This window comes from Mustela erminea, chromosome 11 (assembly GCF_009829155.1).
Source record: "Mustela erminea isolate mMusErm1 chromosome 11, mMusErm1.Pri, whole genome shotgun sequence".
NCBI classification, from domain to species: domain Eukaryota; kingdom Metazoa; phylum Chordata; class Mammalia; order Carnivora; family Mustelidae; genus Mustela; species Mustela erminea.
The window spans coordinates 759,498-785,237 of NC_045624.1; the positions used below are offsets into that span (position 1 = coordinate 759,498).

At 52.0% G+C, this 25,740-nt stretch overlaps 1 protein-coding gene across 6 annotated transcripts in view; it reads left to right on the forward strand.

The window, feature by feature from the left end:
- The window catches only part of PTPRN2 (protein tyrosine phosphatase receptor type N2), a 709,963-nt gene that overhangs the window by 232,815 nt on the left and 451,408 nt on the right, over positions 1-25,740 (forward strand). For all 6 annotated transcript variants that reach the window (XM_032303991.1, XM_032303993.1, XM_032303992.1 and 3 more), the window contains one exon: positions 20,404-20,506. In XM_032303991.1, coding sequence (XP_032159882.1) covers positions 20,404-20,506 — 103 coding nt within the window. The remainder of the gene's footprint in view (positions 1-20,403; positions 20,507-25,740) is intronic.

Below are 25,740 nucleotides of genomic sequence, written 5' to 3' on the forward strand. Positions count from 1 at the left end.
GCTCCCCGCAGAGCAGAGAGCCCGATGCGGGACTCGATCCCAGGACCCTGAGTTCATGACCTGAGCCGAAGGCAGACTTAACCCTCTGAACCACCCAGGCGCCTCTGAACTTCCCTGTTAAAGATTATTTTTTCCAGAAGATTCTTTCTTTGGTGTTCTCATTCTGTGCAGATGCATATGTGTTGTGTGTGTGTGTGCATGTGTGAGCTCTGTGTGTGCGTGTGTGAGCTGCGTATATGTGCATGTGTGAGCTGTTGTGTGCATGTGTGAGCTGTTGTGTGTGAGAGCTGTGTGTGTGCATGTGTGTGTGTATGTGTGAGCTGCATGTGTGCGAGCTGTGTGTGCGTGTGTGAGCTGCGTGTGTGCATGTGTGAGCTGTGTGTGTGCATGTGTGAGCTGTGTGTGTGAGCTGTGTGTGCGTGTGTGAGCTGCATGTGTGTGTATGTGAGCTGTATGTGTGCGTGTGTGAGTTGTGTGTGTGCGTGTGTGAGCTGTGTGTGTGTGTGCGTGAGTGAGCTGCGTGTGTGAGCTGTGTGTGTGTGTGTGAGCTGTGTGTGTGTGTGTGAGCTGTGTGTGTGTGTGAGCTGTGTGTGTGTGTGTATGTGAGCTGTATGTGTGCATGTGTGAGCTGTGTGTGTGCGTGTGTGAGCTGTGTGTGTACATGTGGGAGCTGCATGTGTGTGTGTGTATGTGAGCTGTGTGTGTGCGTGTGTGAGCTGCATGTGTGTGTGTATGTGAGCTGTATGTGTGCGTGTGTGAGCTGTTTGTGTGCATGTGGGAGCTGCATGTGTGTGTGCGTGTGTGAGCTGTGTGTGTGCGTGTGTGAGCTGTGTGTGTGCATGTGGGAGCTGCGTGTTTGTGTGTGTGTGTGTGTGCATGTGGGAGCTGCGTGTGTGTACAGGGAAAACGGAACCTTGACTCTAGGCTGAGAGCACATTGCAGGGGGCGGGGGGAAGGCTGGTCCCCTCTTTCTGCTCGCTCAGAGTCCTGCATTGTTTTGGTTTGGACACGTGCATCATGATTTCAACTCAGGGAAATAAGGACAAATAATAAATGTTCATTAGAAAATACGGAGAAGTGGAAATCCGAGCATGCCCACTTTCACCTCTCCCAGCCATAGAGACTGGGGTGCCTTGCCCTGCCTGTGCCTTGATGCAGGGGTGCGGCCACCTGCGTGGCCAGCTGTGGCTCTACGTCCGCCTGGACAGCGCAAGCATTTTCCTTGTGACTACAGTGTTTCATGACTCCCTTAATGGCTGCGAGGCCGTTGGAACGGACATCTGGTAATTCGCGTAATGGTGCATTGTCAGAGAAAAAACGTACTTTTATAAATCATATTCAGTGCACACGGCAGGAGTAAGTGTAAGGAATGTGTGTGTGCACGCATATGCGTGTGTCACACACACACACACACCTGGGTGGGTCGGTCTTGGCCCATCTTGTCAACTTACGGTAAAGCTGCTCACAGCTCGGTGATGAGTCACTGCTGACGATCGCACGTTGATTAGCCGCTGACCCGCTGCTTGGTCAGGGCATCCCAGAGGGCCCGCGACTGGCTGTGCTGTGGCCCCTTCCAGCCCCGAGGAGGGACGGCTCTGGTTCTAAACCACAGCCAAACCGGCCAAAGAAAGCCCTCTTCCCATTTTGGGGTGTGGAGAAGTCACAAACTGGAGGCTGGCCAGCCGCCCCGAGTCACAGGCGGTGGTGTGCACGTACGTGTGTGAGCGTGTGTGTGTGCGTGCATGCGTGTGTTTTGTCTTATTTTGTTCATTTATCTCACATAGTGTTGTAAGATTTTGGATTCATTGCCAACACTTGAAAAGCAGCGTGCTAGTGGAGAGCTGTCCTGGGGAAGCTTCCAGAGCCTGTGCTCCTCCACAAGCGGGTGGCGTCCCCAGTCCGGCCCGTCCTCACTGCTGCTCGGTGACTGCCGTCTCTGAGGCACGTGCGTGTCGGCTCCCGGCTCTCAGGGAGGCCGTGGCCCTGCTCTTTTCTCAAAGGAGAGCCAGGAAGGTGAGCTGGGTCTCCAACCTTTGTTCTTCCTTAGCGAGGCGGCTCGGGTCCCCAGACCACAGAAGGCGGCTGCACGTGTTGGGGGACGTGTAGTCAAGCCCACTCTTAGTGCAAACCGACTGCCTCTGTCCGGGTGGCAGTGCACGTCCTGCCCTGCACTCCTCTGTGCCCGTTGGCTTCGCAGGCACTGCAATTGGGCTCTTGGTTCAGGATTTTATCTTAAAAGCATGTTAAGGCATCGTCCCTTTTCTCCCCTTGCAATGGAATCTCTAATTCCTTACCCTTTGGAATAACGTGTTGTCAGTTTATTAAGTACAATGTTATGATTTCCCTGATACTAGTAATTGTGGTGGTAGAACTCTTTCTCTCGCCTTTACCCTGACCTCTGGGGCTGGGCTGGGCGTCTCAAGCAAGTGTCGTTAAGAACACAGACGTCAGAGCCGACCTGTTGGGCGACACCAGAGTTCTGCCAGTCCCGGCTGTACGCCTTTGAGCAAGGTGCTTAGTGGGTGTGCGCCTTGGTTTTCCCGTCTGTGCAGCCCGTGTCCACCCACGTGAACTGCTGAGAGCGATGCCCAAGGGGAGTGAGGTGCTCCGACGTGTGTGAGCTGTTGGTGCCGGGCATCGTGCGCGGTTGGGACGCGCGTGTCCTGGGCCGTTGGGACGCGCGTGTCCTGGGCCGTTGGGACGCGCGTGTCCTGGGCCGTGGGCCAGTCTTCTGCCTTTCACCTTTGGGCTTCCCTTGCATTTCCCTAGAGAGGCTTCCAGGGGTCCAGAGCGCCGTTCTCTACTGTCTCCTCCTGCCCCAGAGCCCTCCCCAGACATGCGGGGACACCTCCCTCCGGACCAGCCCACTTGTGCTTCTTCCCGACTCAGCCCCAAAGGCCAGCATTTGCCTCGGAGCCGCCTGCGTGTTCCGGTGTCGCACTGCAGGTGTTTCTCTCCGTCGGTCCCGTGCTCCCTGCACACTGAGGCAGGGGCGCGGTGTGGTGTCCGCACTGGTGTCTGCAGGGAGACGCCCTCGCCCTGTCCTCGCACACCGGGCACCATCGCCCGACCTTCCTTAAGCCGTGCCGCGGCCTTCCTGGCTCGGGCATGGCCCTGACACTCAGTCCCCCTGTTCCTTCTCGGAAGTGACCCCCGCAGTCCCTGGAAGCATATGCCTTTTGGAACAGCCGTGTTAGATCTGTGGTTTCCTGCCATTTTATTAGGACCCACCAGCACACGGGGTTGCCATGCCTGTTAGCTCTGCGGGGCTGAATTACTAACAACACATGTAATTTCGGTTGCCGCTTTCCATGTAAGTCCTTCGAAAGATCAAAGGAAAAAAGCAAATGCTTTAGAATGTGGGTTGTCCTACTTTGAAAAGTCTGGTGAACACGGTGACCCAAGGTGACCTGGGACGTGATCACGCGTTCAAATTCAGCTTCTGAAACCCAGTGACCCCTACTGGCCTCTCCCAAAGGAGATGCCATTTTCTTTGAGGGTCCGAGTTGGAAACAGCCTTAGCTGTCTTCCACATTTGTAGGTGGAGTCCTGGATCCTGAAGGGGAAAGGACTTGCCCAAGGTCACACCGCGTGGTGACGGCAGCATCGCGGCTCCAAATCTTGAAGCCATCTATCTCAGTCCTCTTGGGGTCTGTGACAAAATACCACCGATTTACTTCTCACTCAGGGGAGGCTGTGTGTGTGCGTAACGGTCCGCAGCCTTGGTGTCTGGTCAGGGCCCCCGTGACACAGCTGTGTGCTCAGGAGAGAGAGAGGGCTCTGTCCCCAGCTTACAAGAAAGGCCCTTACAAGAAAGGCACCTCTGCCACTGCAGGGCTCCATCGTCATGGCCTCAACTGTACGTCGTCACTCTGCAAGGCCCCACCTCCCGACCCTCCCCCTAGCTGGCATTTAGCCTGTGGTTCTGGGGACACAGCATGCCGCCTGCCGTGTGTCTGGGGCACCAGGGGACCCCCCCAGCTTCACAGTGGCATTCTCACGACGACAGTGCCTCATCCCCTTCCTTTAAGGGCTGACTTCAACGTATGTGAAGTGTGTGTATTTTGGTGCACATCACCAGGAGCTTAGAGAAATGTGTATTTTAAATAAGTCTAATAAATCAGTCAGTCAAACCGGCAAAGGCAGGCTAGCCCGGAGTGCCCATTTTTAATGAGTTTTGGTGCCGTGCCATTTTGTGTCTTTCCTGGAGGGTGACATTGTGCAGTGGTCACTGCTGCAGGTGGACAGGGCCTGTCGGAGAATCTGACTGCTGCCAGTCATGCCCCGAGTGGTGCCTGGCGAAATGGGGGATCTGTAACGCAGAGCCGAGGCTTCTCACGGTCTGAGATGGTGGGGATCTGGGCGGGTGCCATGCGGAGGGCTGTCGTGCTGCCCGGTGGGGGACGAGAAGGGCAGAGCGCCGGGGACCCACTGTGCGTGACGCCACGCCCCTGGGCTCCTGTTCTGTCTTGTCAGCAGCCAGCACGCGGCAGAGCGTGTGCGGGACGGCTCTCGTGGTCTGAGTCCGGGCTGGCAGAGTTCCATTCGCGTCCGCCCAGATTGGCCGGTCAGGAGTCTGACAGCCCCGTTGGCTGAGCAGGTGGGTTAGGCCCCGTCTTTCTGAGGAGGTTATGTTCTAGGTCAGGAGACCCCGATGTCTCTGCTGTGACTCACGTGCCCTCGGACAGCGTGAGGAAGCGGCCTCTGGTGTCCAGTCGGGAAGACCCAGCAGGACCCGGGTTCCTGGTCACATGAGTGCGGTTCAGTCCCATTTAACCAAGCTTGGGAGTGAGTACTCAGTACTCACCAGTGCTCTGTGCTAAGGCAGGACAGTGTCCTGGGAGGTACTTCTGACTCAGTACTGCTTAGTACGACGTGCTGCATGGAGGTGCTCAGTACTCAGAAGAGCTTCTCGTGGAGAACCAAGTGAAGCCCGCTCTCTGTGAGGGGACCGGCCTGTGGGGTGTTTGTACTCTCCACACGGCCCTCCTGGGGCTCCTCAGCAGAGACTCCGAGGCCTCCACAGCGGGGTATGGCCGGGGTGGTGTCCTGGGCCTGCAGAATGACCCTGAAACACGGGAAACGATCTCTGTACTGAGCTTTTCTTCTCTCGAAGCCAGAGAAATGCCTATAATTCTTTGTTTTCTTACTACTGTGGCTTTAAACCAGACTGTGCAGGTTTTGGAGCCGTAAGGGAACCGTTTTTACAGAGATGAGCCAGAAAGCACGTTGAGATGGTCTCAGGTGAGCAGTGAGAACATTTGCCCTTCATGCTGTAATTTCGAGAAGGAGAAGACTATCTTTGCTGCTTTGAATCAGATCTGAAAGCCCAGAGCTTGGCTGATGTGCTCAGTTCTAATTAGAGGCCGGGTCCGGTTAGAGCTGTCCGTGGTTTGCAACCAGAACGTCCAGAACGTCCATCACCGGCCTCCTGGGCCAGCGTGTTTCGTTTCCTAGAAGGAGTTGAACTCTGCATTTCTCCCTTGCTCCCGGCCGTTGTGCTGAGCGTGTCAATGAGACTGTCACCTGCCGACTCTCCATTCCCAATGTGTGGGTCTGTGATCGAGCCGGAGGGACCCAGGGCTGAGGGGGTCAGTCTGTGCACTGGTGGACAGAGGCCGGGGCTCTGCGCAGCAGCTGGAAATCTGTGTGTGAAACAGATACGGAGCGAGGCCAGGAGAGGTAGGCAGGGCGTCTGGGCAGAGGCTCTGTGGGCAGCCCTGCCCTTCACCGGCTGCATGGTCATGGGCCGGGGGATCCCCTAGGCTGGTCAGGAGCCATGAGGATGCGATCTTGGTCAAATCAGATTCAGTGAAGATTTGCAAACAAACAGCAGCAAAAGCAGCCCTCTTCGCGAGAACGTGGATGCCGTGTGGAGGCCTCTGGTGCCAAACCTGGGCTGAGACACCTGAGGTTTCAGCATTGCTAGAGCTCCGCGGCCTCCCCTTTCTCAGCTCAATGTGCGTTTTTAGGAACCCTGAAGCCATATGCATTATTCCCTTGACTTTAAAAAAATGTCCCCCGTTATTTCCTGACTCAGTAAGCTTTAGGGGAGGAGCTCGGCAGGGTGACGTGTCATCAGGAGAGCCACAGGCTGTGGGAGGTTAATTTAAAGTCAGTTGCAAGATTGGGGTAGGATGTGAGAGACGGAGGCGGACCAAAGCCAGAGGGAGTCAGCACCTCAGGAGGCGAGTTCGCTACGGCTGAGTGCGGGCGGAAGTCTCTATCAGGGGAAGTGGGAGATTTTAATTTAAAGGTAAAGTTTGGGGCGCCTGGGGGGCTTAGTGGGTTAAAGCCTCTGCCTTCGGCTCAGGTCATGGTTTCAGGGTCCTGGGATCGAGTCCCGCATCGGGCTCTCTGCTCAGCGGGGAGCCTGCTTCCTCCTCTCTCTCTGCCTGCCTCTCTGCCTGCTTGTGATCTCTGTCAAATGAATGAAAAAAAACTTAAAAAAAAAAAAGGTAAAGTGTGTCAACAAATCCATTATGGAAGGAATTACGACTAAAGCTGGTTCTGGGGGGTAGACCCGGCATTGGAAGGATTTAGACAAGGTCACAGTTGGGGAAGCTTTGAATGCTGTCCCGGGGCGCTTGCCGGTGCTCAGCCTGGAGGCCTAGGTCCCCTGGGGTCTCTGGGCACGAAGGGCGCCTGCTCTGAGGCTGTGCCCTGCCAGCAGCATGGTGTGCTTGGGTCCCAACGTGCTTCCTGGGGTCTGGCCAGGCCTCTGCCGGGACGCACGGCCTCAGCCTGCCCTCCGCTCTCCCGATGACGAGCGTCGGAGAGTAAGGAGAGATGTCCGGAATTATGGGCTCTTTCTCCTTTGCCGTCGGACGGCTGTGCCCCTGGCTGGGTGGGCGCTGGCAGAGCAAGGACCCAGGGTGCAGAGTCGGAGGAGACGGGTGCCTGCCCTCGGTGGCGGCCGCTGTTCCCACATGGTGGCCCTCTGCCTCTGCTTGGAGTCTGTTTAGTCACATTGAACCCCTTTCCTTTTCCCGCTTTCTCTCTCTCCTTATCCTTGTTAAAGGACCGATCCACTGGTTTTGTGTGCTTTCCCCCGTCTCTTATGTTCTGCAGCATCTGACCGTGGCCTGCGGCTAGGAGAGGCCGGCCTCCGCTGGAGACCGACACGACCTTCTTACAACAGGATGACGCTGTTCTGGCCGCCAGAGGTCTGTGGCTCCTGTCGGGCCTTGTGTTTGCAGCGGGTGGTTTCTCTCTCGCCTTGAACCAGGAGCGATCGCCGTGCTTCCTTCTCGGGGCGCCGGGGACTGTGGACGGCGGCCTCAGCGGCCCCGGGGCCCCCGACTCTGGCCACACCTCTCAGGGCCTGTCCCCACCGTCTCCAGGCCCGCAGCCCCGTGGCCGCAGCACGGTGGCCAGCGGAGAACTAGGGCCTGTCTTCCTCGCTCTGGGGCCTTGCAGGCTCCTCCTCCCCAGCCGTGTGCAGAGGGGGGGGCGGCAGCGTCTAGATACGTGACTCTGACTGCACGGGACAGCTCAGGCCGGGCTGCGCCGTCACTAGCAGAAGCGCGTGAAATGATGCCGACACCGTCGACGTGCCTCGAGCTCTGGAGATGGCGCTGGGAGACGGAACGAGTGTGCGGCAGGCGACGGCAGCAGCCCCTGAAAGACGGTCATGTCCCGGTGTGGACCCGGGGCTGAGCTCGGGGCAGAAGGCCCATCACACGCCCTCCGACCCGTCCTGACGGTGAAGGGAGGCATCAGCGATGTGTGGCGCAGGTGTGAGGGGCCGGGGTGCTGCTCCGTGAGGGGCTCCCGGCTTCTGGCCTGAAGTACAGCCCCGGGCACTGAGAGGAGGGAAGAGTCCCCCAGCTCCCGAGAGTTGGGAGAACAGGGCGCCCCGTGTCCTTCCAGGACAGCAGACTCGCCCACGCTTCTCTGGTCAGGCATCTGGCAAGTCCAGGGGGACTGGGCTGTGCGTTTTTCCATCAGGCCACAACACAGGAGGACCCTCGCTTTGTGACAGAGCCTGGAGAAGGTCCTGAGTCCTGCGACACTGTGTCAGCGCGGACGGTGGCTCAGCGTGCGTGAGCGGAGCCCACCCAGGCCGACCGAGGCCTCGAGGGCGAGCCCAGCCTGGGACGTCAGCCTGGCACCCTGTCCCTGCTCCCTTGAAGCCCCCCAGGGTCTCTGAGCTCACGCGCACCTCCTGCCGCCTCTCCTTCCGGAGAGACCCGTCAGCAGAAGGTGCTGCTTCTGGTGTCCCATCTGGCCCCTGACTTTGTCCTGCAGCCGTGGCCCTGGCTCCTGGATTCTGTCGCTCCTCAGACGACCTTCCTTACTAAGACCTGCGTGTCCTCTTCCTGGACACGCCAGGCCAGCTGAGCCCACGCCTGTCACTAGACCGTGGGCTCAGCCCCCCTTGCTCCCACCTCGCAGTGGAGTCCTGGGCAGATTCTCATTTAGGAGCTGAAAGAAGAGGTCTCGGGGTGGTGACGAAGACCTGGGGTGTAAGATAAAACAGGTTCCGGCCAGCAGGCCTTCCTAGGGCGCAGAAACTGAGTGGGTCAGGCCAAGAGGGGCAGGGCCTGGGGCAGACAGGAAGCATGCCGGGTGGGTGGTCGGGGCGTGCGGGCTCCAGGGCCCGCGACCTTCTTACTGCGGCCGCATGCTGCCTCGCCTAGAAGATGCCCGAGGCCCCTGCCCGTCTCTCCGCTCCTGGGCCTGGGATCACCGGACCCTCTGCTGCTCAGCCCCAACCCTGGCAGCTGCCCGGGCTCTGGCTGCCGCTGGGTCTCCCTCCTCACGCTCACCACTGGTCCCCTGACTGCGGGGTCCAGCTTCTCCCAGCACACCCCTGGTAGCAGCCACGTCTCTCACTGTCCCCTCCAGCCACCCTGCTGACCTCCCTCCCCTCCATGGGTCCCGGAGTGTTGCCACAGGACCCACATTTCCAGCCTGAAATGTCAACCCCTTCCCATGCACTAGGCCTGCCCCGGCCCCCCTCTGCTGGAGTGCCTGGCTCGGCTCCCTTCCGCCTCGAAGCCCTGCCCGGGCTGCTCTCTCCCCTGCACACATCCAGCCTTTCCTGCTCTTCCTCGCGAGTCCTGTCCACTGCACTCCCCTGTCCGCCGCATTTACCTGGCCGCCACGTTTCGCCCGTCCACCGCGCTCCCCTGTCCGCCGCACTCCCGTCTGCTGCTGCCCGTCTCTCTTCGCCATCACAGGTTTGCTTTCCTCACAGCACGTACCACAGACCAGCGTTTTCTTACTTACTTGTGAATTCGTACTTACTGTGTCCCCATCTGTGGGAAGCAGGACGTCCTGACCCTTCGCAGGAGCAGGAGTGCATCTTCCTCCCTCACGTCTTCACAGGTCGGGTCGCGGAACAGCAGGCGTGTTCCCGACTCCCACTTTATCGCTTTTTTCCCAAATATTCAGCAAATCCCGATCATACAGAGTTCTGTGTTTGTACACCCCTGGGGTGGCCACATCCCTCGCAGGAGAACGTGGTGCGTGGCAAGCGTAGAGTCTCCCTCGCACATGTGCGTGCAGGACACTCGCGCACAAGACGGAGATGGGCTCAGAGGCTCTGTGCTCTGGCCCCGTTTTTCCTTGTTAGTGAAGCTTCTGCCCCGGCACCGGCTGGGAACGCGGTCGGCATCTGCTCCGCGGCCGGAAGGCAGCACCACGTTCTGCGTTGTTGGTGTTCTCTCTGCATCTTAAGCGAAGCGGCGGCCGGCGGAAGTGTTCCAGTGGCGTCCCCTCTGCAGTGACGAACGGGCTCCCGTTGCGCTCCATTAACGGTCAGGCTGGCGCAGGGTGAAGCGTCTGTAATCGGCAAGTCGTGCGTTGGGCGGGTCGGTGGCGTCCTCCCGTCTGTGGCCGAGTCGGCGCACTCCGGGTGTGGCCGCAGCTGTTGTGGTCTTGCTTTCTGCCAAGTGCACCTTAGAGCAGCGTGGGCACACTGGACATGGAATCCATCGATTAATTAATTTTTAAAAAAGATTTTATTTATTTGTGAGCGATCACAAGTGGGGGGAGGGCAGAGCAAGAGGGACACGCAGACCCCCTGCCGAGCAGAGACCTGAGCGAGGCTCGATCCCAGGACAGCGTGACCTGAGCTGAAGGCAGGCGCCCAACGTGCTTAGCCCGCAGGCGGCCCCTCCCCGGACACTTTAAACAAACACACCAGCATGTGAAATGTATCCATGTAAAATACTTCACTTTCCGAAGAATTTGCCCCGGAAAGAGGCCTCTTCCTGCGGAGAACACTCACAGTCCTTCCTCGGGCTCTTTCCCCCGCGAGCGGGCGTCCGAGCGCTGCCGGTGCCGGGGTCTTTGGCCGGCAGGTCTGTGGGGGCGTAAAGTTACTCGGTGCCAAGTGGGACCAAAGTCGGTCACGACCAAGTCAGCAAATTAAGTTGACGGTCACACTGCTTTCAGTCGGAAAATCCCTGGGGAAATGTACAAACTGGACTGATTGCTTGCACGGTTTGCAAACCGTCTCTGAGAAGGTTTCCCGGAGAGACAGAGAGAACCGTCCTGGACAGTGACACCGTCGTTGAAAGTCTTGGATGTAGAGGTTCCTGTGTGACTTTCAGACAGACTTCCTACCTCCTAGTGGTGCTTCCAGCTGTGCCTCGGGCTGTGAACACCCGAGCAGACCCGCCTCTGACCCAGCCTGGCACTGGCGCTCCCTGGTCTCATGCCAGGCTCACGGGCTGGACCGCACGGCCGCCTTCCTGCTCGGGAGGGGCAGCCTGCTGACCGCCCCGGTCCCCGCCTCACACCGTCCTGTTGCGAAGACGTTCTCTTTCTACCTGGGGTCCTCCTTGGTGCTGCTCACCGGGTCCCTCCTTGCCGGAGGTGAGAGAAGGCACTGGCTTACCGGTGTCGCTCTGTGATTTTAAGTCGTGTCTTCCCTGGACCCTGCAAACAGGTTAGGCCTGCATCTGCCCCATCTCGTCCTTCAACCTGGCCGCTCACGCTCTGCTGACGGACCCCACGGCTGTGTCCGCATGAAATAAAACGCCAGCTGATTTCGCCTCTGATTCCGGGCACTCTGATTTCTCTCCGGATGTTACCCAGTTTGGAACAACTCCTCTCCCTCATGCCTGGGGACAGTCTCCTCCTGGCTGTCTCCACCCCGCACGGCTTTCCTCCCCTCCAGAGCCCCCGGGATCCTTCTCCCAGACCGACAGAGGAACACCCACGCCTCTTTCCTTGGACGGGCTCTCCCCTCTCCCTCCCGCTCCCTGCGGGCGGGTCTCCCGGACTCCCGTTTCTCTACGTGCCACACGCAGCGGGAGGGATACTTGGGGAGGCTGCCGCTGGGGCCGGCTTTCTGGCACTTGCTCAGCGCAGGGGATGCCTCCTGGAAGTTCTTAGCAGAACGGAGCAGAGCTACAAAAACCCTTCCAGAGGGTTCGCCCGCTCTGCTCCTCTGCCCCTCGGCCTGGCACGGTCCCTCCAAACAGGCCGGCCACTGGCGGGAGTATGTTTGGCCACGAGAGTCCGAGGGTGTCACGGGAAGTCATCAGAAGTGGAGTGGCACAGAGGGAGAGAAAGGTGGGACAGGCCGCCTGTGGAGTGCGAGCATACAGTGGGGTGAGTGCTGTTTTGTCTCCCCGCCAGCTGCGTGCCTTCTCTGGACACAGCGGGGCCCGGGACCACAGGCGGCCGTCTTGCTTTCTCCTTGTATCTTGAACTTCCTTGTTTTGGACTTGGTCTGTTGTTGGCTGACTCATTGCTTGGAAGTAGGGTCTGCGGCGCCTTCTACCATCTCCTCCTCCGCCTGCCGTGCTTTCCGGCTCCGCGCCCAGCCCTGTCTGTGCACCTGCCGCCTTCTCTGTGTCCGTTGCCTCCATCCCCAGATTCATGCTGTGGGAAAACACGGGCCCTGCCCCCCAGGCTGCTGTGCTCCCTGCGTCCCCTCCTTTGGGATCGCTGTTTCCGGCGGGCCGGCAGTATACCTGGCTGCCAACCTTGACCATGACCCCTGCACCACTACCCCCCGGGAATTCCTGATAATCCTGCTCCCGGTCCCGCTTCTGAAAACTCGTGAGCCGTCCCGTTACCAGCGTCTGCACTGTGGCCTCGATTCCCCCGGGTGGGCTGTGTGTACACCTGTCGCCTTCAGTCGGCTGCTCTCAGTTCGTGTTCACAGAGCAGGAGGATTGGAACAGGAAGCACTGAGAACAGGGCCTGCTCTGGCCCATGGTTAAGGCTCGGTAGGTAGATATTGTTAATTTTATAATTTTTGTTATGTTCATCTTGTTATTTTTGTCATATTTGCAAGACACAGTTGGATGTTTATGTTGAAAGCTTTTATGGCTCCACAGTGAATGCAAAACACCAGCCCTTCTGAGCTGGGATCCAGGGGGTCCTGGGACCGCGCACTGTGCCCTGACCCCCTCCTGCCCCTTCACGACGCACAAGCCTTCCCAGGCCGTGCACTGTCCTTGGGGGGCAGCACGTGACTGCACCACCTTCAGGTCTTTCTCACTCTCTCCTGCCCTCTGTTAGACTTCTAGCTGTCCTTCCTGCCCTGGTTCAGAGACCACTTTTCCCTTCGAAGCTTTTCCTAGTTCTCCACCCCAAATGAACCTCTTACCTTCTCTATTCCTGTAACCGTTTGCTTATAACTTTATAATGTACTCCTCACACCCTGACTTGGATCTTAGCTGACTGTGTGCCCATCCGGGTCAGCACTAGCCTGTGACTGGTAACGGTCACGGGTCGTGTCGGTTCTCAGGTGTCCCGTGCCCGACTGAGAACAGCAGAGTAGGTGATGTATGAGGGAAGTCGCGCGGCATGGGACCTCTATGGACTGGCTCTTCTCACTCAGCGCAGTGTTCTGGGAACCCACCCGGGTTGTGGAGGCATCGGTAGCTCAGCCCTCGGTCTTGCTGCCGAGGACCCCTGCACAGGGGGCCGGGCCGTAGTCTGTTGGACAGGTGCCCCCGGAAGGACCTCTGGCCTTGCTTCTAACATTTGTGTGCAAGTGTTTCTGTGAACATTTCTCTGGGATAAATGGCGAACGGTCAGTTGTTGGTCTGTATGAAGCGTGTTTGTTTAGTTTTTAGGAAACTGCCCCCGGTCTTCCAGAACGGCTGTGTCGTTTCAGTCGCCTGCAAATGCAGAAGTGAGCCAGATGCTCATGCGCTTGCCGGAACTCGGGGTTGTGGCGTTTCTCGCTTAGCCCTCCTGGGGGGTGGTGCGGCGTCTCCCTGCGGGTTTCGACTTGCGTTTCCCTGACGGCTGACCACGCTGGACAACCTTCCATGAGCTTGTTTGTCATCTGTACACCCTGTTTGAGGGAATGTCCCTCTGTCTTTGAGCCTTTCTCTAACTGGACTTTTTTAATCTTTACGTTTGAGAGTTCCACTTCCAGGCACTGGTCCCTTCTTGGTTGCGTGGCCTTGCCTTGTCTTCCCTGAGAGTGTCGGCGAGGTCCAGGCGGCCATCCCTCTGCGGGGTGTTTGGTGCTGAGTCCAAGATGTTTTGCGTAGCCCTAGGTCCCATAGATTGTCTTTTGTTTTTGTTCCCAAAATGTTTGTTGTTTTGCATTTTACATTTAGATCCACGATCTACTTGGTTGTTTCTGCGTGTAGATCACGAGACGGACGGTGAAGGCTCTGGTTGTGCTTCTGGCTGTCCCGTACCTCCTGCACGTTTGGTGAAAGGCAGGTTTTCAGGCATTAAGCTGCTTCTGCACCTTTGTCAAAACCCACCGGGCACATTTGTATGGGTCTGTTTCTGGGGTCTCTTCTGTTTTATTGACCTGTTTGCTCTGCGGATACCACGCGGTCTTGATTACGGTGCTCACGTCCTCAGACTCGGAATTCGTGGCCTGGTGTCTCCTGCTTTCTTCCTCTTTCCCCAGTTGTTCCGGCTCCTGCGACTCTACCGTGTGAACGCTTGTCTGTATCCGCACAGCATCTTGCCGGGATTTGGACAGGATTGTGTGGGACCCGTACACCCGTCTTCACTGTGGCGTTCAGACCTCTGACACGAGAACGTGGCACGACCGTCGTTCTTTCGGACTTTGATTTCTCTCATCCACACTGTGTGGTTTTCAGCACACAGGCCTGGCGCATGTCACATTTGCACCTGAGCATCTAATGTCTTGAGGGGCTGTAGATAGTCTTTCATTTTAATTTCAGTGTCAGTGTGTTCATAGCTGGCTTATAGAAAAACAACCTATTAATTCTAGAAGTATGTTGAAGATTCATCAGGGTTTTCCACGTAGAGATCACCTCACCTGGAAATAGAGAATTTTGTTTCTTCCTTTCTGATCTGCTTGCCTTTTCCCCTTCATCTTGTCCTATTGCACTGGATAGAGCTCCGAGCTCTGCTGTACAAGAGTGGTGAAGGGGCAGCACCCTTGCCTTTTCCAGATGGTAAATGGAAAGCCAGTTTCTCGCCGTTAGCTACGATGTCAAGTGTAGGCTTTCGTGGATGTTCGCTATCAAGCTGATGAATTTCCCCTCAATTCCCATTCTTCTCAGATGTTTTCATCATGAATGGGTGCTGAACGTTTTCAAATACTTTTTCTGTATTGATAAGATCATGTGATTTTTTTCTAGCTTATTACTGTGTTGGATTACATTGATTTATTTTGGAATTTTGAACCAGCTTTGCTTATCTGGAATAAACCCATGATATAATTGTTTTTACATATGGCTGGCTCTTATGTACTGATATCTTTTCTTAAGAATTTTTATGTCTGTATTCATGAGGGATATTGTCCTATAGGTTTCTCTCTCTTTGGTCTTTGTTTTTGGTATTAGGTTAATCTTAGCTGTATAAAATTAATTGGGAACTATTTCCTCTTCCATATTCTGGAAGGGATTGCCTACAATTCATGCTAATTCTTCCTTAAATATTTGGTAAAATTCTCCAGTGACATCATCTGGATCTGTGCATTTCTTTTTGGGAAGGTATTAAATTATGAATTCAGTTTCCTTAATAGTGATAGGGCCGTGGAATGATCTATTTTATATTGGGTGAGATGTGGTAGTTTGTGTTTTTTGGGGACTTGGTCCAATTCATGGAAGTTGCCACGTTTATGCATGTAGACCTGTTTTTTCTCTTATGAGGTCTTGCAGGGTCTGTACTGATATCATCTGTTTTGTTGCCGATACTGGTAATTCGTGACTGCTTTCTTTTTTCCTTTGTCAGTCCTTCTAAAAGTTCGTCAATTTTGCTGATCTTTTTGGGGAACTAGCTTTTGTTTTCACTGACTTCTGTTTTTCTTTTTCTGATCTCAGTGATACTGATTTCCAGTCTTTATTATTGCCTTCCTTCCACTTTCTTTTGAGTGTATTTTGCTCTCCTTTTTCTAGATTCTTGATATGTACATTTACATGATTGATTTGAGACTTAATAAAAAATGTGAACATTTAGTGCAAAAACTTTCACTCTTAGCACAGCTTTAACTGTGTCTCACAAAACTTTCTTGTTGCATTTTCCTTTTCATTCAGTATTTTTCCCTTGGATTTTCTTTGACCCAGGGATTATTGAGAAGCTTGTTTAATTTCTAAGTGTTTGGAGGTTTTCTTACTATAGACACGTTACTAGTTTCTAGCTTGACTCCATTGTGGCTGAAGAATTCACTTCAGATGATTCTGATTCTTTTAATTTTGCTGTGATTTGTTTCTTTGTCCAGGCTGTCATCTCAGTCCGTGTTTGTGGGCGCTTGAGAAGAGTGTGTGCTCTGCTCTTCTTGGGAGGCGTGTTCTATAAATGCTGATTAGAACTGCTGATGGATGACCGTTTTCTTCCCCAGCTTTGCTGATTTTCTCTTTATTTGTTCAGTTGCTAAAAAAGTGATGTTGAAGTCTCCGTCTATAATGGTGGGTTTGTTTGTGTCTCTTTCAGTTCTGCCAGTTTGTGCGTCACGTATTTGCAGCTCTGTTGTTTGGTGCATATATATTTAGGATTCCTAGGTCTTCTTGGGGATTTGCTCTTTTATCATTATATAGTATCTCTCTGTCCTGGTAATTTTGTTTGTTTTAATGAGTAATTTATCTGTTATTGCTGTAACCACCGCTACTTCCTTTGATGCTTGCATGATAATCTCTTTCTGTAGCATTATATTTGAACTGAGTCTCGTATAAGCAACGTATAGTTGGATCATGCTCTTTTAATCCACTTAGTGAATGTCTTTTCACTGAGATATTTGGTCCTTTTACATTTAATGTAATTATTGATATATTAATTTTACCATTTTACTATTTATTTTCTGATTTTTTTCCCCCTCTCTTTTCTTTTTTCTGCATTCCTTTAGGGTTATGTAAACAATTTTTTAGAAATCCCTATTGATTTGTCTTATAGGGTTTTGAGTGTATCTCTTTATAGTCTTTTTTAGTGGTTGGTCAAGATATCATATTACATTAGGTTAATCTTAGCTACATAAAATTAATTGGCTACATAAAATTAATATGGTCGTTATTTTACCAGTTAGAGTAGGATGTAGACAACTTACCTCCCTTTATGGCTCTTCCCCTCTCTTTATTGTAATTATCTGGAATGTTTCCTCTACACACATTTAGAAGTACAACAGACAGTGTTGTCATGTCTGCCTCAACAGTCAAACATAATTGACACGAGTCCAGAGAAGGAAAACTAGTCGCCTTTACTTTCCACATTCTTTTCTCCTTCCTGATCTTTCAAAGTTCCTTCTTCCGTCTTTGCCTTCTGTTTAAATAAATTTGTTTAGCAATTGTTTTAGGGCACGTTTGCTGTAAGCAGTAGTCTCATTTTTCTGTTTTTGAGAATGTCCTAATTTCCCTGTCCTTCTTGAAGGATTTTTTTTATTAAAGATTTTTATTTCTGTATTTGTCAGGGGGAATGCACAAGCAAGGGGAGTGGCAGGCAGAGGGAGAAACAGGCTTCTCGCTGAGCAAAGAACCCGATGTGGGACTCGATCCCAGGACCCTGGGATCATGACCTGAGCCAAAGGCAGATGCTTAACTGACTGAGCCCCCTAGGAGTCCCCTTGAAGGTTATTTTTGATGAGTATCTGGATTGGTAGATATTCAGGATTCAGGGCTGATTCAGGATGGTTCCTTTCTTCCAGCACTTGAAAAAATGTTGTGTGATTTCCTTGGTTTCTGTTGGAAAATCCTTTGTCATTGGGTTGTGATTCCCTCATAGGTAAGGTGTCATTTTTCCCTGGCTGCTGTCAAGATTTTTTCTTTGCATTTAGTTTTCAGAAGTTTAAGTGTGAGTCTTGGAGGAGAATGGGTTTACCCTGTGCAGGTGCTCAGCTTTGTGAATCTTTAGGTTTCTGTCTCTTGCCAAAGTTGAGTTTTCAGCCATCATGTTTCCAAATGCCCTTTCAGCCCTGCCTTCCTCGTCTCCCTTTCTGATGATATGGGTGTTAGATCTTTTATCATGGTCCCACACTCCCTGAGGCTCTGTCCATGCTTTCCCCCACCCCCCCCAGACTGTTTTCTCTCTGATGTTGGAATTGGGTGATTTCTGTTTTTTTCCTGGTTTATGAGTTTTTCCATCCCTCATCCTCCCATTTAGTGTGGCTACTTGAGCTGCTTATTTTGGTTATGGTCTTTTTCATTTGTAGTATTTACATTTCACTCTTTCTCTATTTATTTGCTGAGACTTCCTACTCCTTTGCTAAGCCTTCTAGTTTTTCATTTCTTTCAAGTATACTCATAGCCATTCACTGAAACATTTTTATTCAGGCTGCCTTACAACCCTTGGCAGGTAATGCTGGCATCTTCCAGTCTTGGTGTTCATGGCTGTGGACCGAGATCGTCCCAGTTCTGGTGTGACAACTGATTTTCTGTTGAAACCTGAACATTTTAGCTTTCTATTCTGTGACTCTGGATCTCATTTAAGCCTTGTGGTTCACAGCTTTTTCGGACACTATACCAGCCACTCCGGCAGACTGGAGTTAGAACAAATTCTCGAGATGTGGTGGTGAACAGGTAGGCTGGCGGCCGAGTGGTGGGGAAATGTGTGTACGGGGGCGTCTCTCTTACTAACATGGAGGTGGAAATCCAGGTTCCCCACTAGATTTCTGCTGACATCTGAGGGAAGGGGTCTTGGCCAAATGCTGGGTAGAGTGGATGGGGGAGTTTGAACTCCCCATGTGTTCTCCATGTGGGGTCTGACATGAGGGGTGGGTGTGCCACCCACTCCCTACTTGACTGCTCCGCTGACCCTCGCAGGGTCAGGGGAAGTCAGGGGCCTCTTTCTGGCTTCATAAGAGAGGATGCAGGGTCCCCCTTGGACTTTGTTAGCATGGGCGTGGGTGGGCTCTGCTGTTTTTGGTGGCATTTGACAGGAGGAAAGCTGTTACTGTCTGAAATGTGCTGAGTCAGGCCCTCTGGCTGGGGACAGGTGACCTCAGGGTTTCACCTGCCCTTGGTGCTCCCAGGTCCCTGCCTCAGTTCCAGTGTGAGGTGCACAGGCGAGAGGACAGCCCCGGGAACCCCGCATGTGTGACTCCTCTGATTCCCTGGGAGTACAGCAGCCTGTGCCCTGTCCTCCCTTCACAGCCTCCCGGGCACACCATCTCCAGGGTTTCCTTGTGCCTGGTGGGAAGGGCAGGGGAAAGTACCTCTTCTCCATCTTCCTGGAAGCAGGTCTTCTCTTCCCGGGGCTTAGCTTCTCCGGGAGGCCTCCGAGAGGCATTCAGAGAGGACATCTGACCCCAAGTGTATGCGTTGCTTTGGTTTCTATATCCAAGAGCCCAGTTTCTTCCTGTTCCCAGGAAGCCTTCGAAGCTGGTCTAAGGGCTCAGGGCCCCTCCCAGATGGCCTGTATATGGCACCTTTGTCAGTTGGCCAACTGTTGTGACTGTGTCTTCACAGACCCCAGAATTGAAAAAGCTCAGACTTTTCTGCTCTTTAGGTAAAAAATACCATTGATATCTTATTATTTTAAATTTTATAGATGAAAGCTTTTTTTACTAGGAACTTCCTTTTGTGCTCTTGATTTTTCTGTTTCCTTATAGGTATTAAGACGACGCCCCCCCCCCCCCCCCCCCCGCCTTCTGGAATGGCGTGTTTAAACTGTGCTTATTTCCAAAATCCGCAGAGCTAGGTATTAGGCTAACACTGCGACTGTGCTTTTGGCTGAAAAGACTCCTGGGTCTTCAACCAGAGGCTGACAGTCACACGAGCACACACTTCATATGGTGGTTTTTTTAGTTGCTTTTGGCAAATGGAAGATTTGTGCTGATTACGAGTACAGTCAGTCCTAAGTGAGGGTAACAGTGACTGTGGGGCGCGTCTCCCTGCCGCGACCCATTCTCTAGATGTTATATTCAAGCAGAGCAGCTAGAACAAATTGCCGCGGGAGGCCAGCCTGTTTGGTGAGTTTTCCCGTCAGCTTCCCTTTGGGGTAGTGCCTTTCGAGTTTTAGAAATGTTCCAACTGTTTGAATTTTGCCATTTGTAAGTGTGAAAAAAAAAGTTAGATTTGCATTTGAAGAAAGAATTCACATGTGTTCACGAAGACAGCTTATATCAGCTGAGCTCTTCTTTAAATTCCCCAGAACATGTGGTTCCCGCAGCAAGTTCTGGACCCCTCTCCCACACGCACACACGCACACAAACAGGCACGGAGCCGTCCTGATTTGAAGATTTTGGTAATGTGTTTTTGAACAGGGCATAAAAATATATCTCTGTAATTACATGATATTTAGTGATTAGATAATTATGGATAATTGCATGGGGTAGTTCTAAGTGCTAAAGTGTTACCATAAGATCTAAAATGTACAAATTGCATAATAATTATTCTTGGGAGTTATTTGGTAATTCTGAGCATAATTATCATGTGATCTGCAGTGCATGTAATTAATGCATAATCGCATGGATTTTGCCTTCATAACTACTTCGCTCTTGTTATAAAGCTCTTTGTCATAACATTTGAGGATAAATATAATGTAATTGGCTCCCAGATACAGCACATTAAGCCCCGTGATAATTGCCTTCACAGTAACAATACCCTTATTTCATTACAACTGTGTGGCTCTCCGGCAGGCTGGGGCTAGCACGGATTCCCGAGACGTGGTGGGGCGCAGGCAGGCTAGGGGCCCAGCGGTGGGGGAATGAGCACACGCGTGGGTCAGGTGACCAGAGCCTTTCTGCGAGAACGTCTGCATCCCTCACGGGGACACCTCCCTCTTCCGAGTGAAATGTGCCCCGGGCGACAGCTCCTAGCGTCCGGCCACGGCACCCCGCGCCTCGTGCTTCTCATCTGGCAAAATGCCCCTCCTAGTTTTGGTCTTGTTTTCTCAGAAGACGGCGACTTGTGTAAAGAGAAACCTTAGTAACACCGCCGTGGTAGAGATGTGGGTGGCTGACGGCGTTGAGGGCAGACTTTGAAACGGCAGCAGTTTATCCTGAGACGGAAATACGGGCTTTAGCTCAGTTTCTAGGTTGATAATGCAGCTCTCGACCTCCCCCAGGCTTCACGTGGCAGGACGACTACACCCAGCGTGTGATGGCCCAGGAGCTCTCGGACCTGCCCCACGCCTACCCGCGACATCTGGATGCCTCCGACACAGCCAGGTAAGCAGACGGCTCTCTGGCCGCAGCCCGGACCCATCGAGCGGTGTCTGTCTGGACCTGTTGTCCTTGTGGCGTAGATGGTCCGGGGGGTGGGACAGTGCAGGAGGGGCGGGCGGTGCTGCCCCCACCCCGGGCCTGGCCCAGGTGCACAAGACACACCGGCGGGACCCTCGAGCCGGGTGCGGTCCTCAGGACGGACATCCCCGCTGCCTTCCCCTCCCTTTCCCGAGAGCACTGGGAAGCCCTGCCTCTTCAGAGCCTTGGCTGGAAGCAGAAAAGTCAAGACTTCTCATTTCCCAGTAAGAATTTATGTTCACTTTAGTGCAAAAATCAGAGTTTAGTCATGGCGGTTTTCCTGTTGCCAATACATAGCAACCTGTACTGAGCTGCGGCACCTCATTTCATCCCCACTGCGCACTCTGAGGGGTCCCTGCTGCCTGTCCTGGCCTTGGAGGGCAGGGAATGGAGACGCAGGAAGGTAAAAACGTAGTCCGAAGACAGGGTCGTGTGGCACCTCAGCCATGGTGCTAGATTCTTCAAGGTCGCAGACTGTGGGAAGGGCCTTCTGCAAAGGCTTCGGGAAGTTCGGAAGGTCTGGTTTCCCCCCAAGAGAGATTGTTCTGAAACTTGGGCTAGAAAAACCTCAGTAACACGAAAACGCGAGTATCTGCCTGAAGCTGGTGTTCCTCCACCGAGGGAAGCAGCTAAGCCACCGAGAGGCTCATTGCCAAGTGCAGGGCCAGCGAGTGACCCCACCCGAGGGACGTGGACACACTGAGAGCCCATTCGCCGCGTCAGCCTCCCCAGCAGCCGCACCGAGCTTTCTGGGGGCCCGAGACGCGCTGCCGCTCCACACGCCCGGCCTGTCTTGGTCCGGGGCCTCCTGCGGCCGAGGTCGTCCGTGCTCGCCGCGCGCGAGCGCGAGACTGTGAGGGGCGACGACCCAGACCGAGTCCGGCCGCCTCGCATTTCCGCTGTGGCTCGCACGATCGCGCGCTCCTGGTACTGGTCTTTCCCCCCGGGCGCTTCCGGGCTGCCCATGGCTCCCTCCGACTGAGGAAGATGTACCGTCACTGCCCGTGAGGCGCCGCAGCCCAGGCGAGCCGGAACGCCGGGGTGAGCACAGAACGGCTCCTCGTGCGGCCCGGCGGGGACACCGGAGCGTGGTGGCCCCCGGGACCAGCCTTTGCAGGCGAGGGCAGGCCGTTGAACAGACCCCCGACCACTACCTTCTCACCAGCATCAATGCTGTCATTTCTAAAAGTTGCCAGTTTTATTATGAAAAATGATACCTTATCTTTGCTGTTTTTTTAATAAGTGAGATTAAAAGTTTAAAAATATTTCTATTTTAGATTGGAATTTTCTTCATATTTTAGGTATGAATTTTTTATGCATGATCTTTGTTCACATGAAAAGGTTTTTTTTGTATTTTTCTGTTTTATTTCAGTTTAGAGCCTTTATATTTAAGGCAAGCAAGTTTTCATTTATCCCATCTTGTAGAGAGGTTTTCCGGGTCTGTAGCATGGAAGACAGTTGCTGACGGAGACAGTTCTCATAGCCGTCTCTAGGCTGGAATTCTAATTCATGTCTTTGACACGGTTGAGCCTAAGTAAACCAGCCATCCGAGCTCTGAAAGCAGAGCCTGTTTGGGGAAGACTTGCTGGGGTATCCCCAGATTCCTGTCCATCCTGCTCCTGGCTCTGCCCCTGAGGGACGGGTGTTCCTCAGCTGCATGAGTAGGTCCCTACTCATGAGTAGGTCGTAGGGTAGCTCAGCTTCAGGCTGAGGCTGGCGCTGTCCATTGGGATTCACCCCGCCTTAGAGGGCAGGGCGGAGGGGTTATGTTGGCAGTGGGACCTGGGCAGAGGGTCTGATCCCACAACCCCCTCTCTGCTCCGTCCTGTTGCTCTGGCGGCTCTCCATGGTTACCCTGTCACTCCTCTCAGTCCTGTGTGCCTCTGTCAGTGGCGTCCTGTCCCACACTCAGACCTCCAGATTTCGGGTGTTTCCTGTTGGCACTCTGCCTGGTGGACCATCTCAGCAGCCAGGACAGGGGCACTTGGCCTTGCTGTCTTCCTGGCTTTGTCCCTCCCTGCAGCTCTGGTCACGGTTACACTGTCATCATGGTACAGATAGTGGTTTTCCCTCTTTTCACAAAATTTCTGCAAAACCTTTAGCACTGAAATTATCTGTTTCCTGATGTACGTATCTCCTATACTCCTCCTTTGAGACATGTCTCCTAACATTCTCATTGTCTTCCAAGGCTGTTGGCAAAACGTTTTTACTGTGTGAAATTGAGGCATTTATTTTTGCAGAGAACGATCATCCTTTTCATAGGGATCTCCAAATTTATTATCTTGGTATGACATTTAGAATTGTATTATAATTTAAAAAACCACTCAATGTACATATGTTTATTACCTTTGTCTTTTTTATTATTCTTTTTTATTAATTTTTTTTGCTTTTTAAAATAATTTATTTTTATTAACATATAGTGTATTATTAGCCCCAGGGGTACAGGTCTGTGAATCGTCAGGCTTACACACTTCACAGCACTCACCATAGCACAGACCCTCCCCAGTGTCCATAACCCAACCACCCTCTCCCTACCTCCCTCCCCCGGCAACCCTTAGTTTGTTTTGTGAGATTAGGAGTCTCTTATGTTTTGTTTCCCTCCTGATCCCATCTTGTTTGATTTATTCCTTTCCTGCCCCCCAGGACCCCTACTTTGCCTCTCAAATTCCTCATATCAGGGAGATCATATGATAGTTGTCTTTCTCCGATTGACTTATTTCACTAAGCATAACACCCTCTAGTTCCATCCACGTCATCGCACATGGCAAGATTTCATTTCTTTTGATGGCTGCATAGTATTCCATTGTGTACATGTGAACCACATCTTCTTTACCCATTCATCTGTTGATGGACATCTAGGTACTTTCCATAGTTTGGCTATTGTGGACGTTGCTGCTATGAACATTCGGGTGCACATGCCCCTTCGGATCACTACATGTGTATCTTTAGGGTAAATACCCAGTAGTGTGATTGCTGGGTCATAGGGTAGCTCCATTTTCAACTTTTTGAGGAACCTCCAGGCTGTTTTCCAGAGTGGCTGCACCAGCCTGCATTCCCACTAACAGTGCAGGAGGGTTCCCCTTTCTCCGCATCCTCGCCAGCATCTGTCATTTCCTGACTTGTTGATTTTAGCCATTCTGACTGGTGTGAGGTGATATCTCATTGTGGTTTTGATTTGTATTTCCCTGATGCCGAGTGATGTGGAGCACTTTTTCATGTGTCTGTTGGCCATCTGGATGTCTTCTTTGCAGAAATGTCTGTTCATGTCCTCTGCCCATTTCTTGATTGGATTATTTGTTGTTTGGGTGTTGAGTTTGATAAATTCTTTATAGATTTTGGATACTAGCCCTTCATCTTATATGTCATTTGCGAATATCTTCTCCCATTCTGTTGGTTGTCATTTGGTTTTGTTGACTGTTTCCTTTGCTTTTCAAAAGCTTTTGATGTCAGTGAAGTCCCAATAGTTCATTTTTGCCCTTGCTTCCCTTGCCTTTGGCGATGCTTATAGGAAGAATTTGCTGCGGCCGAGGTCAATGAGGTTGCTGCCTGTGTTCTCCTCAAGGATTCTGATGGATTCCTGTCTCACACAGAGGTCTTTCACCCATTTTGAGTCTATTCTTGTGTGTGGTATAAGGAAACGTTCCAGTTTTGTTCTTCTGCATGTGGCTGTCCCACGTTCCCAACACCATTTGTTGAAGAGACTGTCTTTTTTCCATTAACATTCTTTCCTGCTTTGTTGAAGATCAGTTGACCGTGGAGTTGAGGGTGCATTTCTGGGCTCTCTATTCTGTTCTATTGATCTGTGTGTCTGTTTTTCTGCCAGTACCATGCTGTCTTGATGATTACAGCTTTGTAGTAGAGGTTGAAGTCCGGAATTCTGATGGCACTAACTTTGGCTTTTGTTTTTCAACCTCCCCCTGGCAATTTCTGCTTCCATATAAATTTTAGGATTATTTGTTCCATTTCTTTTAAAAAATTCATGGTATTTTGATAGGAATTGCATTAAATGTGTAGATTGCTTTAGGTAGCATAGACATTTTCATGATATTTGTTCTTCCAATCCAAGAGCATGGGACATTTTTCCATTTCTTTGTGTCTTCCTCAATTTCTTTCATGAGTACTTTTTAGTTTTCTGAGTATAGATTCTGTGCCTCTTTGGTTAGGTTTATTCCTGGGTATCTTATGGTTGTAGGTGCAATTATAAATGGGATTGACTTCTTAATTTCTCTTTCTTCTGTCTTGTTGTTGGTGTATAGAAATGTTACTGATTTCAGTGCATCGATTTTATATCCTGACACTTTACTGAATTCCTGTACAAGTTCTAGCAGATTTGGAGTGGAGTCTTCAGGTTTTCCACATAAAGTATCATGTCATCTGCGAAGAGCGAGAGTTTGACTTCTTTGCAAATTTGGATGCCTTTAATTTACTTTTGTTTTCTGATTGCTGAGGCTAGGACTTCTAATACTATGTTGAATAGCAGTGCTGATGGTGGACAGCTCTGCTGTCTTCCTGATCCCAGCAGAAAAGCTCTAGTTTTTCTCCATTGAGAATGATATTTGCGGTGGGTTTTTCATAGATGGCTTTGATGATATTGAGGTGTGTACCCTCTATCCCTGCAATTTGAAGAGTTTTGATTAAGAAAGGATGCTGTACTTTGTCAAATCCTTTTTCAGCATCTATTGAGAGTATCATATGGTTCTTATTCTTTCTTTTATTAATGTGTCACATTGATTGATTTGCAAATGTTGAACCAACCTTGCAGCCCAGGTTTTGGGATCGAGGTAATGGTGGCTTCATAAAATGAGTTTGGAAGTTTTCTTTCCATTTCTATTTTTTGGGACAGTTTCAGGAGAATAGGGGTTAATTCTTTAAATGTTTAGTAGAATTCCCCTGGGAAGCCGTCTGGTCCTGAGCTCTTGTTTTTTGGGAGATTTCTGAGGACTGCTTCAATCTCCATATTGGTTATGGGTCTGTTCAGGTTTTCTATTTCTTCCTGGTTCAGTTTTGGTAGTTTATGTGTCTCTAGGAATGCATCCATTTCTTCCAGATTGTCAAATTGGCTGGCGTATAGTTGCTCATAATATGTTCTTATAAGTGTTTGTATTTCTTTGCTGTTGGTCATGATCTCTCCTCTTTTGTTCATTATTTTATTTATTTGG